General features: G+C 40.2%; 1 protein-coding gene across 2 annotated transcripts in view; it reads right to left on the bottom strand.

The window, feature by feature from the left end:
• The window catches only part of OCIAD1 (OCIA domain containing 1), a 21,728-nt gene extending 9,396 nt beyond the window's left edge, over nt 1-12,332 (bottom strand). The window contains exons 1-7 of one of the 2 annotated variants that reach the window (XM_035112310.2): nt 12,149-12,332; nt 10,196-10,280; nt 7,629-7,682; nt 6,815-6,862; nt 5,226-5,352; nt 2,148-2,359; nt 710-862 (exon numbers count right to left, since the gene is read on the bottom strand). In XM_035112310.2, coding sequence (XP_034968201.1) covers nt 710-862; nt 2,148-2,359; nt 5,226-5,352; nt 6,815-6,862; nt 7,629-7,682; nt 10,196-10,280; nt 12,149-12,211 — 742 coding nt within the window. In that variant the 5' untranslated portion in view covers nt 12,212-12,332. The remainder of the gene's footprint in view (nt 1-709; nt 863-2,147; nt 2,360-5,225; nt 5,353-6,814; nt 6,863-7,628; nt 7,683-10,195; nt 10,281-12,148) is intronic. The other variant, XM_035112311.2, reaches the window with a different exon arrangement.

Raw genomic sequence — 12,332 nt, 5'->3', positions numbered from 1 at the left:
ATTTACGCATTGTTTCATATTATTACTTTCCTGCATGAAAATACAATGCCTGAATGTTCAAAAAGTGACCTAGCAAACTACACTGAAAGACAGAATAAACTCTTGTTCTTGTATAATGCATTTTCTTCTAAAGGAAAGGTTATTTCACTTCCATTTCATAGCTTTCCCTGTACAGTATTGTTTTTTATCCAAAAAACACAGTCTGGAGGTTGGTGCCAAGTGCAGTTTCCTTCCAGTAGAATAGTAAACAGAAAAAACAATGGCATATCCTTCAGAGTTATACTCTGCATGCTTAAGTTAGTTTAAAAAAAAATCCTGAGAAGCCTTTCCAAAAAACCTGGCTATGTTCAAACATCTGATCTAGATGTTATTCTGGCTTCTTAAGGGTAGGCTCACTCCTTTCAACAGAAAGGTTCGCTAGGCTGATGCTCAACTAGTTTTCTCCTAATCGAAGAAATGAAATTTTCCTTGGCTACTGATTCAACAAACAAACTGGAGAGTTGCAGTAATTATATGCTACAGAGATTTCAAATAAGATTACATGGGTAAAAATTCTACAACTTACTTGAAAACTGACCACCCATCAAAGAAAAATGATGGACATGAAAACCAAAAGAATATTGTTTCTTGTTTACTCCTTAGAATATTGGGAGTCGCTAGTGGAAAGGCAAGATTAAACAGCAAATACTTAAGTTATTTAACAATTTACCATCTCTCTTTATTGGTTTTTCTTGTGAAGACTTTGACGGGAATTCTGACTTCTGTGTTATTCCTGCCTCATACATCTCTCTATTGCGACTCCTTAATTCATCATACGTGATTCCTTTTCTTTTTGGACGTTCTTCCAGAAACGAAGCAGGTTCTTAAAGGGAAAAGAGGAGAAATCAATGGATAACAAACAATACATGTAGACGGAAATGCCTATTTTAAGGGAATGCTTTTGTTTGAAGCAATCCTGATATTAACTGCGGAATAGTCATCGTTTTAGAATTTTAGATGCACTTTACATACCATTGTTTTGTGCACATTCAGATGTCAAAAGTCATCCGCAAAGCACTGTGTTAGATGAGTCATGAATTAGATGAAGTGCCTATTGTACTCTTTTGTTGTTGTTGGTTTATAAGCTTGCACTTATGTCAACTATGGTTTAGCATAGGGGTCGGCAACCTGTGGCACATGGGCCACAAGCAGCCTACGGGGGTCGTTTAAATGGCCCACAAACCGAGCCGCCCACTCGGCGAGTCCTCGCGCACTGTGCTAAACCGGTGCAGCACAGAGTGGGGACTCGCTTCCGCGGCGCCAGAAATTGTGTCTGCACAGACAAAAATTGCATCTGCGCAAATGCGATCCGGCCCACGGAGCGATCTCCACGGGAGTGAACCAGCCCAGGTGAGGTAAACCTTGCCGACCTCTGGCTTAGCATTACATGGAAATATATCACCTGTACCCAACCACTGTATGTGTGCCTTCCCCACCCAAAAGCTACAGAGCTGTGTGTTAAAAGTGTGCATCGAAACTGGAAGCGCTCGCAAGGCCAAGCAGCTTGTGCCAGCACATTTCCCCAAAGAGCAGCCTTTTCCCAACTCTGCCTGGCAACAGGTTATCTACAAAAGGTGCTCTCCTGCTTTGTAAAGCAGCTGTTGCATAGAAAGGGGAGGGAAACTTAAAAGGGTGAAGCCAGAGGAAACTCTGGAGGAGGCCTGTAGCAAATCAAGTTGTCAGACTTGGGTATAGGAGCAAAAAACTAATGCATCTAGTAACTGGTTCCCTCAGGATCGCTGGCACTTCATCACTTCTGCAGTTTTATTTGCGGGACAGATTAGAGGTCTTGGGCCCAAAACAGTCTCAATCTATTCTCAAAATGTAAATGGGTAAAGTTTGATTCCTGCATTGCAGGGGCTACAAGATCCTCAGGGTCCCTTCCTACTCTACAATTCTATGAAATCTGTCCAACCCCCACCCCGAACAGTATTCTCACTGGCAGGCATGTTTTCAGGAAACACATGATTGCCAGTGTAACACGAGGCTCCAGCTTTTAAAAAGACCTGGAATGTTCACATCTATAAGTCTGAAAAACACCGAATCCATTCCATTTTTTTGATTAGAAAACAGCTCACTCTATTAATAGAGATCAAGACAAACGCTACCTTGAGGGAGACCATCTGTTATTCCAGAAGGAGAAGATTCATTCATTGTAGAACTAAATGGGATCGGATCATCGCTAGAGGGAAAGTCTGTCGCTCCATAATTATCAACATGGTATTTGGAAGTATGTGGTTGTCCTCCTCCTGCTGCTGCTGCTGGAGTACTTTCAAAAGATAAAGGCACATCTGAAGCTTCTGTTTTTTTAGAGTAATACCTGGAGAGACAAATACAGTTTTTCAAAATAATTGCACTTTAGTTCCTTTTTTCAATTCACACACACACACACGTACTATGATATAGTGGGTTCCTCTCACCCCATCCAGAATAATAATACAAAATCTATTATAGTTGGTGCAAACTATTATTAGAATAAACTAAACAGTTATAGCAAAGAATAAGGGAATAAGGGAAGGGAAACAGGAGAAGAGCCTAGAAGGATCAAGGGAGCAGAGGGGTTCACTTCATTGTTATAGCAGGTGGAAATCTTTATTTAACATTGGGTCTCAAAAATAAAAATTATTGTTCTGTAGCTTCTGCTACATTTATTATAAAGACAAATTCTTCTTTGGAAAAATATTTAAAGTTTCACATTAATTTCCTGCCTTAACCCAAGGCTCTCTGCTCTTCTCCTTTTCCTCTCTGCTCTTTTACTTTTAACAGTCATTAAGCAGATGATTTTAAATTAATGTGGTACACAGGATTCATTTGGTTTAACAGAGACGGAGAATCTTTTTGACCCAGTATAGGGCATATCTTCATCTCTCCCAACCTTTGTAGGCCAACACTGATAGTTGAGCAGGACCACACACTTGTCGATCAGGTGGTCCTGCTCAAGGGTGGGAGGAGATAGTAACAGAGCAGGATTGAACCTCCACCCATCAACTGACATCACCTAATTGACCGGCAAGTGTCGTTTTGAAAAACAGTCTTGCGGTCAAACAGGCAATGATCAGTCCCTAGGCTGGTAGATTCCCACCCTTGATTTAACTGAATTTTTAGCATTGCCGTAATCTCAGAGACCTCCACTAAGATTTGCCTGATTTATTCAGAGCTCGCAATCTCACACATGCCTTTTTGTGGCCTATAAAGTTTAGATGCTTCTACACTGTAGAGATCCACACCATGCTTGTCTTGCTTCACATACCACATGTGAGGTTCCATGTGGCTTCCTGAAGATGCAGAGACTCATGGCAGAGGCATACATGTAGCAACTAAGTGCTTCTAAATGTTAACAGGCCAGATGGAGATCACTTACCAGAGAGGCAAACCCATCACAGAAAACAAACAATGTGGGCTCTGGCCCCCATTTTGCAAGTTGACTACAAAACAGGACATCCACTGTCCATACTAATGAAAGGGTAATGTGGGTCCATCAGCTCAGCACACACAGCAGAGGGCCTTTTTTCGCTGCTGCCGCAAAAATCACAATATCAGTCTCAGTTTGATTTATTGTGTTTAGCAAGCAGCCATTACACACATTAAAATACTAGTAACAGAAATACAGCTAATAATAGTGGTTTACATTTCTACTCCCCAACCTTTACAAGATAAATCATTTCCCATTCCTCCTTTAAGTTTTATTACATGATTGTAAGGCCTTGGCAAAAAATCTGGATACAAATCACAGTATGAAATTAACACTTACATACAGTTCCATGTCTTGTGTTAATGAACACTTAAATTTTCTCTACTGGATACCAGATCATTTTTAGTCCATTCTGTATGTCTAACAACAGGAAATATAAGGACTGCTTTACTTGACCATGCCTGGCCAAGTGCAGAACTGCATGCATTTCCAGATTACACTGGACAAGCACATCTAGGGGAATCTCTGCATTTATTTCTAATAAAGTAAGTTTCCAGCCGTTATTTACAGAAATATAGGTTGGGGAAAATATGGACAATACCTGACCTGATGAGATCTCAAAGGCTTGGAGGGAAGGTGTTACTCAACAGAACTACCCAGCTGTAGGCAGGCATGGCTACAGTGCTCTGCATCAGCCATTGCCCACAAGAAGTAGATTTATTTGAAATGAACAAGACGTATGCATACTGGCTGCAGGATACAAATTTTTATAAAGGTAGTATTTGGGTTTACTTGAAACCCAAGTTTCAATGCACACAGCCTTGGCGAAGCATATTCCAAAATGAACTGCAAACAGGTTTGTTCCTCATTTTTCCTTCAGAAAGGAAAATGACTTACCAAATTAAAGTTACACCTCTTCAGGGGGATGATCTAATAATAATGTAAATATATGGTCCAAACTGGGAACTCAAAATCTCTTCTCTCAGAGCCTCAACTGTGTCCCTTCCACCTCTTCTTACCCTGGGGGACCATAAAGTTTGTACTTGGTGTTAACTCTGAGTCATTTTTCACCAAACATATTCCAATTCTATGGATCTCTTAATCCTTCCTGTTTCCAGCAGCACTTCTTCTACCTTTTATCTTGCTAAACAATATGCTAAGTTTCCAAACTGAGTTTCACCCGTTCCTTGAGAGCTGATCAGGAATTCTTCCAAGAGAGAAATAGGCAGCGGCAGAGAAGCTTCTGTGAACAATGGTGTCCACAACTGCTGTGGCAATTGTGGCAGCCACAAGGATGCAGTAGGTGCCTTCTAAGATGCAGTTGCAGTCCACCCAGAGCCGCAATGAAAGCCCACAATCCTGACTGGCACCCTATCTCAACCAAGACATCCACCCACCCTGCACTGATGTTATGCTTTACAACACACCTTAGAAGCCTCTGCAGCATGCAAGCAGATGTACAAGGGTGCATTAGGTGACAAATCCAATTCAACGGTGTTCCCTGAGTGCAAGGAGTCTAAAAGCTATTGATTCCAATGTGTACATTGTGGGCCCAGCCCACATGTCTTTTATCTTTTGCCAACATAGGTGGGGGCAAAGCACAGGAAAGGCAGCAGGCTATGCAGTAAAAAGAAACAATTTCTACTTTCCTTCTCTCTGTGTGTTGCTGGAGGGGAAAAATGAACACCAGTGCTCATGAGTGCTTCAAGTTTTAATATTTAAAGTGAACTTACTTTCCAGAAATTCAGAATTTTGAGCAATTAAATTTACTTACTCAGGTTGAATAGGTTTATTTTTCCTCAGCGCTTCTCCCAGTGGTGAATTCTCTAGCCTTTTAAGCTTCTCTTGGCATGTTTTCATATAAGAAAACTTTCCACCAATGTAGCCACAAAAGCCAGCAACTTATTAAAAAGAAAACCAAAGACTTATTTAAGACATCTGATGCTCTGTCACTTTAAGAGAAATACAGGTATATGTAAATATAAAATATATAAAAACATACACAAAACCAAACAAAGCTTAGCACTAAAAAAAGAAAGTTCTTAAGTCTACAGTTTTTATCTATTGTGTTTCCATGGCAACAAAACAAAGGCCTTAAAAAGTGGTCAGAGTAAGAAAGTCATCACCAAATACATCAGGCAGAAACAGAGAAAAATGAGTTGTCGATTTAAAAAGAATGGGAAAAGCTGTCAATTTCTTATTAGCAAATACTCAGTATTTTTCAACTGCTGGCCAGCAGGGCAGGGTGTATAAAAATCTATGATTAAAAAAAATTAATCAGATTTTTTTGATTTACTGTAAATTGGATTATTTGATTTAAATTGGATTTTTAAAATAAAATGCTTTTGGAGGAAAAATCTTTCTAAAGTTAGTTTTCTATTTAAGTTACATTATAGTCCAAAGGTTATTCATCAGGAAAAAAAGGATACATATGCTATAATGTTATTGTTTTAGTTAAATTGTTTAAATTGTTATTAAGGGAATTATTATTTTCCTCTTTCCAACCAAGTACTGCAGAAAAGTTGTCCAAATATAAACAGTTAACTTATTAAAGCTCACAATAATTTCATAATTATCTGTCCATGTATTTCTAATAGTATAACCAAATCAGTAGTATTTGATATAAGTGTAGAAACTACTCTGAAAATTTATCATCCCAAAAATGAAGCCTTCATCTGGTTGTAAATATTAAGATTGTACCAGCAAGAATGAGTCTTTCTGTAAAAAAAAAGATTTAAATCAAATCCACCCTGCAGCAGGGTGACAATTACTTCTGAGGAGCTATTATAAAACCAGGGCTGTAAACCTATAAATACTTCCTGCCACTGAATTTGATGACCACAAAACTCAGTGAGGGTTACTTCTGAGTAGAGATGGATAAAAATGTGCCGTAGGTTTCCTTTGAAGCAAAACCTGCTCCAACTCCATCACCAATTTGTTTGTTTGGATCTGTATCTTCACAAGAGGTGTGCTTTCCTTTAACGTTCCAAAACCACATGCTACTTGTCTCTACTTTAATCTTCAGTAAAGCTTCAATTCCCACAAAATAAATATTTCCTGCAATATGTGCACAGTTGTTACACATTAACTACAATAGATTTAGAGACCTTTGCTTAGTGTCTCTCTAAAGAACTTTTTTGGGGCAAGGAAACATTGCTTTGCCAGGACTCAAAGCATCATTTCAAGATGCCCAAGACTTCCTCTCACCATGTCCATTGCACAGCTCTGAAAGGCACAGAGCCTTTTTCAATAAATATGGTGGCTAAAATTCTCTCATCCATAAAACTGTTAAATATGCAGCAGTCCTGTCTATTTTTCCAACCTTTAACTACAGCTACAAAGTAGTGAAGAGTTAATACTTACATACAACTTTTGGTAAAGAGCCAAACTTTGAATGTGTTGTAAGAATTCCTACAAATAAAAAAAACATGTAAGGAGCAGTAACCATACAAAAATATGAACTGAAACCTGACCTGATAAATGCGTAACCATGAATTGACTCACGGCACTTGGGGTTTCAGTGATTGGTTTAGGGGTTTTTTCAACTATCCATATATGCAAAGGAATGTGCAATATTGAATCAGGACAAGGGTTTCTAATAGTATTCAGGCATATCATAGCCCAAATGAGCTATATATTGCAAGTGACTTGAAATATTCTACATACGAAATCAAAGCATAAAGTAACATATCCTTTTTTTTAAAAAAAAAAGCATTTCCTTCTTTAAAAACTATAAAATCTTGAACCATGGTATAGATTATAGTCATCCATAAATGCCCGTCTTTCTTTGGAACTATCTCTGTTTACTATTTCTGAAGAAAACTGAGTAGCTCAAGTTTCCCCTTATAAGTTTATTATTTTGCAACTGTCAATGTATGATCTGTGTTTTCAAACACTGGCACCATTAGCACATGATGTTAATCCAGGGTTGGATAATATTTTTTCAGCTTGGGGACCACATTCTGTCATGGGAAACTTTTCATGGGCCGCCAAGGCCAAGGGTGGGCAAGTAATGAATGCAACCCTTTCCTTTGTATGGTAGGCTACATTCAATAACTTTCCCCCCACCCCAAACACATGACTAATCTTTTTCTATAATTAATTCATATATATTATATGTGAAAAATATTTCCAAATAGCAGACATCCATATTCAGTCTAAGTTGCTAGAAACTTACCTTTTTTAATTAGTATTTGAGTGACAAACATGCCAACAGCAGAGAAAGGCAGCGCTGTGAGTGGGAATAGAAGAAAATATGTATTTCCATGGAAAATAGAATTGAATATATTTTCCAGAACAAAAACAAATTGTAAGCAAATTAGGGAGAAATTCCCCTTGAGTGCAGTAGGACTTCCTTCTCAACAGATATGCTTATGATTTGTAGGGCACAGAACACTTTCTAAAGTACACAATACCAGAAAAAACGCTTTGGGTTTTGTTTCGTTTTAAGAGAAAGAGCAGCTCAGAACAAATGTGTTTACAGTCGTACCTTGGTTCGTGGATGCCTTGTGACTTGAACGTTTTGGCTCCTGAACGCTGCAAACCTGGAAATGAGTGTTTTGGCGTGCAAACATTTTTCAGAAGCCGAATGTCCGACACAGCTACTGCAGTTTCCAATTGAGTGCAGGAAACTCTTGCAGCCAATAGGAAGCCACGCCTTGGTTTTTAAAAGTCGAACGGACTTATCGAATGGATTCAGTTCAAGAACCAAGGTACAACTGTATTAGGAAACATGGAACCCCTCAAATATGCTGGCATCATACTTTTTAGAATAAATATAAGCAGCATACAGCCTAAGGCATACTTTAGAAACCCTCCGATTTGTTTGCTTTCAATTAAGAAGCGCTGCAAGCCCTTGGAGATAAATGTAAAATGATTCCTTCCTGCCAAAGAACTATCATATCTGGATCTAAGTATTTTATTTTTTCATTAGCTTTCACAGCATCAAAGTTTTACTGAGAAATGTAAACTGAATATTATCCTGAGTCAGGGTTGCAGGAATTAGTACCCTATCAACTGGTATGCACGCCAGCACAACTGAAATGGCAACAGTCACAGTTTCTAGAGGCAGCAAAGTGGTACTCAGCAAAGCAACTGGGCAGCAACATTTCTACAGAGGCAATATCCCAGCACACTCAGTAATGGATAGAATACTGGACGTAAGAAACCAGAGTTCAAATTCCTCCCCAGCCAGGAATATTACTAGATGACTTTGGGTTAGTCACTCTCTCTTTCTCTCTTAGGGTTATTTTAAGGATAAACTGAGTAATGTACAGTGGTGCCTCGCTTAACGAATGCCCTGCTTAACGAATTTTCCACCTAACGAAAGGTTTTTTCTAGTGGAGGTTGCCTCGCTAGACGAATTCGTTTTATGAAAAATTCGTCTAGCGAATCGCGGTTTCCCATAGGAATGCATTGAAATTCAATTAATGCGTTCCTATGGGCAAAAAAAAATTCAAAGGAAATTCAATGCATTCCTATGGGATTCGCTAGACCAGGGGTCCCCAGACTTACCGCGCGGCGGGCCGGAGGGCAGGGGAGTGCGCGCGCAGCGGGCCGGAGGGCGGGGGAGTGCGCGCCCGTGCGCATGCGCACACGCACACGGTCGGGAAAAAATCGCCGAAAATCGCTTGTGCGCATGCGTATGGGCCTCCCCCGACCCGGAAGTGCATCGGAAATGACCTCTTCTGGGTCGGGAGAGGCCCATACGGATGCGCACAAAGGATTTTCGGCGATTTTTTGCCGATTCTTAAGATCGTCGCCGCGCCGCGCGCCGTAAGAGTGGGCGGCGGCAGCGGGCGGCGGGGGTCGTCGCGGGCCGGATTGGGAGGCCAATTGGGCCGCATCCGGCCTGGGGGCCGTAGTTTGGGGACCCTGCGCTAGACAAATTTTTCGTTATAAGAAAAGACCCATGGAACGAATTAAATTCGTCTAGCGAGGCACCACTGTAATCCTATTTTGTATTCAACTTCTTTTTAAAAATGTGGGATACAAGTACAGTTGTACCTTGGATCCCGAACGCCTTGCGAGTCAAACATTTTGGCTCACGAACGCTGTAAACTCGGAAGTGAGTGTTCCAGTTTACGAACATTCTTTGGAACCCGAACATCAAACACAACTTCCCACTGGAACAGGCATCCCCAAACTTCGGCCCTCCAGATGTTTTGGACTACAATTCCCATCTGCCCCGACCACTGGTCCTGTTAGCTAGGGATCATGGGAGTTGTAGGCCAAAACATCTGGAGGGCCGCAGTTTGGGGATGCCTGCACTGGAATATCCAAGACAGCTTCCAATCAGAAGTCGCGCCTTCGTTTCCAAACACTTTGGAAGTCAAACGGGCTTCCGGAACGGATTCCGTTCAACTTTCAAGGTACCACTGTATGACCTACAAATAAGGTGTGAAAAGTGTGATATTACCTGGAGAATTCCGTTCCAATGTCCTCGAGATACTGAGCACAAGCAATCCCAGGACATATCTATCAGACTGTGCCTGCTTGGCATCAAAGTGTATTGATGCATCCTTTAAAAACACTTTATTCACCCGAGTGGCTTTGGCTATTAACAGGTTGTGTTATGTCATTTTTCTAGGAATTTGTGGCTCATTATAGAGTAGCTTTTAAATATTAATGAACGTGTTTGGAGAGCTGTTTGAAGTTTCTCTCACATGACTTAGTAGATAGTATGAATTTCCCCAAGTGAGTTAACTTTTTATTTACATTTATTTATTGGAGCATTTCACTTACATCTGTACCAGAGGCTCTCAGCATTGCATTCTGCGAAGACTCTCTTTTCATCCTCTGTGGGTACATAGGAATGGCTAAACTGGCCCTTTAATAGAAAAATACCAAACATAGAGGGTCAGTGTGTGACATACACTAGCAAAACTATCAAATGGTAAATACAAGCATTTACTACCATTTTTACCAAGTGTCCACAATACACATTATTTTAGAAAAACCAAAACCGAGAATATCCCTTTGTTTACCCACAATAGGTGACTGGAGCATAGGAGTCTAACATTTCCTCTTCACTCTTGCTTTGTTGTTCTTTTAGACACACTTGCATAAGTTTTACCTATGCACCCAAATATAATACACCTACCAATGTTGATCTATTTCAATTGCTTCTTCTTTTTTATTTGCTCAATGCAAACAGCTGAAAGTCTGTGAATTTTGATAATAAACCTGATTTGCAATCAGGGTTGAATAATTTTGATTACAACTGTGTGTGTGTGTGTGTGTGTGCATATCTGTAACTCTGGACAACATGAGATAAAGTGTATCTCATGAAGTGAACTGTAACAGAATAATTAGTTTTTAAGGTGCCATTTGTTTCTGCTGTATAGTAAAAAGCAGCTTAAAAATGGTAGTCTCAAAGCAGCTTGTACTATAACACAGGGCCTAATGCCCCAAGAAAATTAGTATGACATCTGGTTTGACAAAACTCTGGACCATGGTCCTAGAGATGTTTTGAACATCAATTTATATATGTTATGAGAACTGTTCTAAGACTTGATATGCATGCCTACGGTCATATAAACCCCAGCCCTAATAACACTTGTACAAAGTTTGTAACAATAAAATGCTCTCCAATAAGGATTGGAAACTCTGTACATTTTACATCTTTTATGTAGAGAAAAGTCAACATGGTGAACAGTTAAGTGTTGGACTAGGCTCTGAACACTAGGATTCAGATCACTACTTAGCCATGAAACCCACTGAGTGATGTTGAGCAATCTGAATAAGATCTATGACTTGATTATTGATGCAAACCTCCTCTATCATTGTATTTTATTTTATTGCTAGGGCTGGTGGCTGGTGTGCAAGTAAAGACTCTTCTTCCGATTCTGAATTTTGGGGTCTTCAAAAAAAAAAAATCTTGACAACTTTGCAGGTATCAGGAATATGGCAACCCTAAAGTTTAACAATTGTGGTGGTTTCCTTACATTGTATTTTATTTTACTGCTAGGGCTACGGGCTGCTGCAAATAATGGTTCTTCTGATTCTGAATTTTGAGGTCTTCCTAAAAAGATGCTCGACAACTTTGCAGGCATTGGGAATATGGCAAGCCTAGGCAAAAAAGCTCAACGATTGTGGTGGTTTCCTTACATTGTATTGTATTGTATTGTATTGTATTGCTAAGGTTAGTGCAAATAAAGCTTGACCACTTTGCAGACATCAGGAATATGGCAATCCTAGGCATAATAATAATAATAATAATAATAATAATAATTTATTTATACCCCACCCATCGGCTTCCAACTGAATATTAAAAACAGTAGAGCATCAAACATTAAAAACTTCCCTAAACAGGGCCGCCTTCAGTTGTCTTCTAAAAGTAAAATAGTTACTTATTGCCTTGACATCTGCTGGGAGGGCGTTCCACATAGCAAAAGGGCTATGTTTCTTAAAATAAAATAAAAATTGCTAGGGGTTGGTGCAAGTAAATATTCTTCCACTTCTGAATTTTGGGGTCTTCCTAAAAAAAAAAAGCTTCTTGCAAGAATATGTCAACCCTAGGGCTAGTTTTCTAAAAAAAGGAAAAGCTGGACAATTGTGGTGGTTTCCTTACATTGTATTTTATTGCTAGGGCTGGTGTGCAAAGAAAGCGCGACTCCTTTGCGGGCGTCCGTAAAGTGACGTTTTTATGAAAGATGGCGATCCTAGGCCAGAAGGGCACGAAGCGGCGGAGCGTACCTGGCGAGGGCCTCCTGGGTCGGGTCTGTGGGCCCCACCGCGCACTTGCCCGGAGGGCTCCATGTGGGGTGGGAAGGGGCCCCTCAGGTGCGCGGCGGCGGCGGCGGCGCCAAATGACCGGCTCCTACTGTCCGAAAAGCGAGGGAGCTCGCAGAAACAGAGAGCCCGGAAGCGCGGTTTCCAC

This window comes from Zootoca vivipara, chromosome 9 (assembly GCF_963506605.1).
Source record: "Zootoca vivipara chromosome 9, rZooViv1.1, whole genome shotgun sequence".
NCBI lineage: Eukaryota > Metazoa > Chordata > Lepidosauria > Squamata > Lacertidae > Zootoca > Zootoca vivipara.
This window is presented reverse-complemented; position numbering and strand designations above follow the sequence as displayed.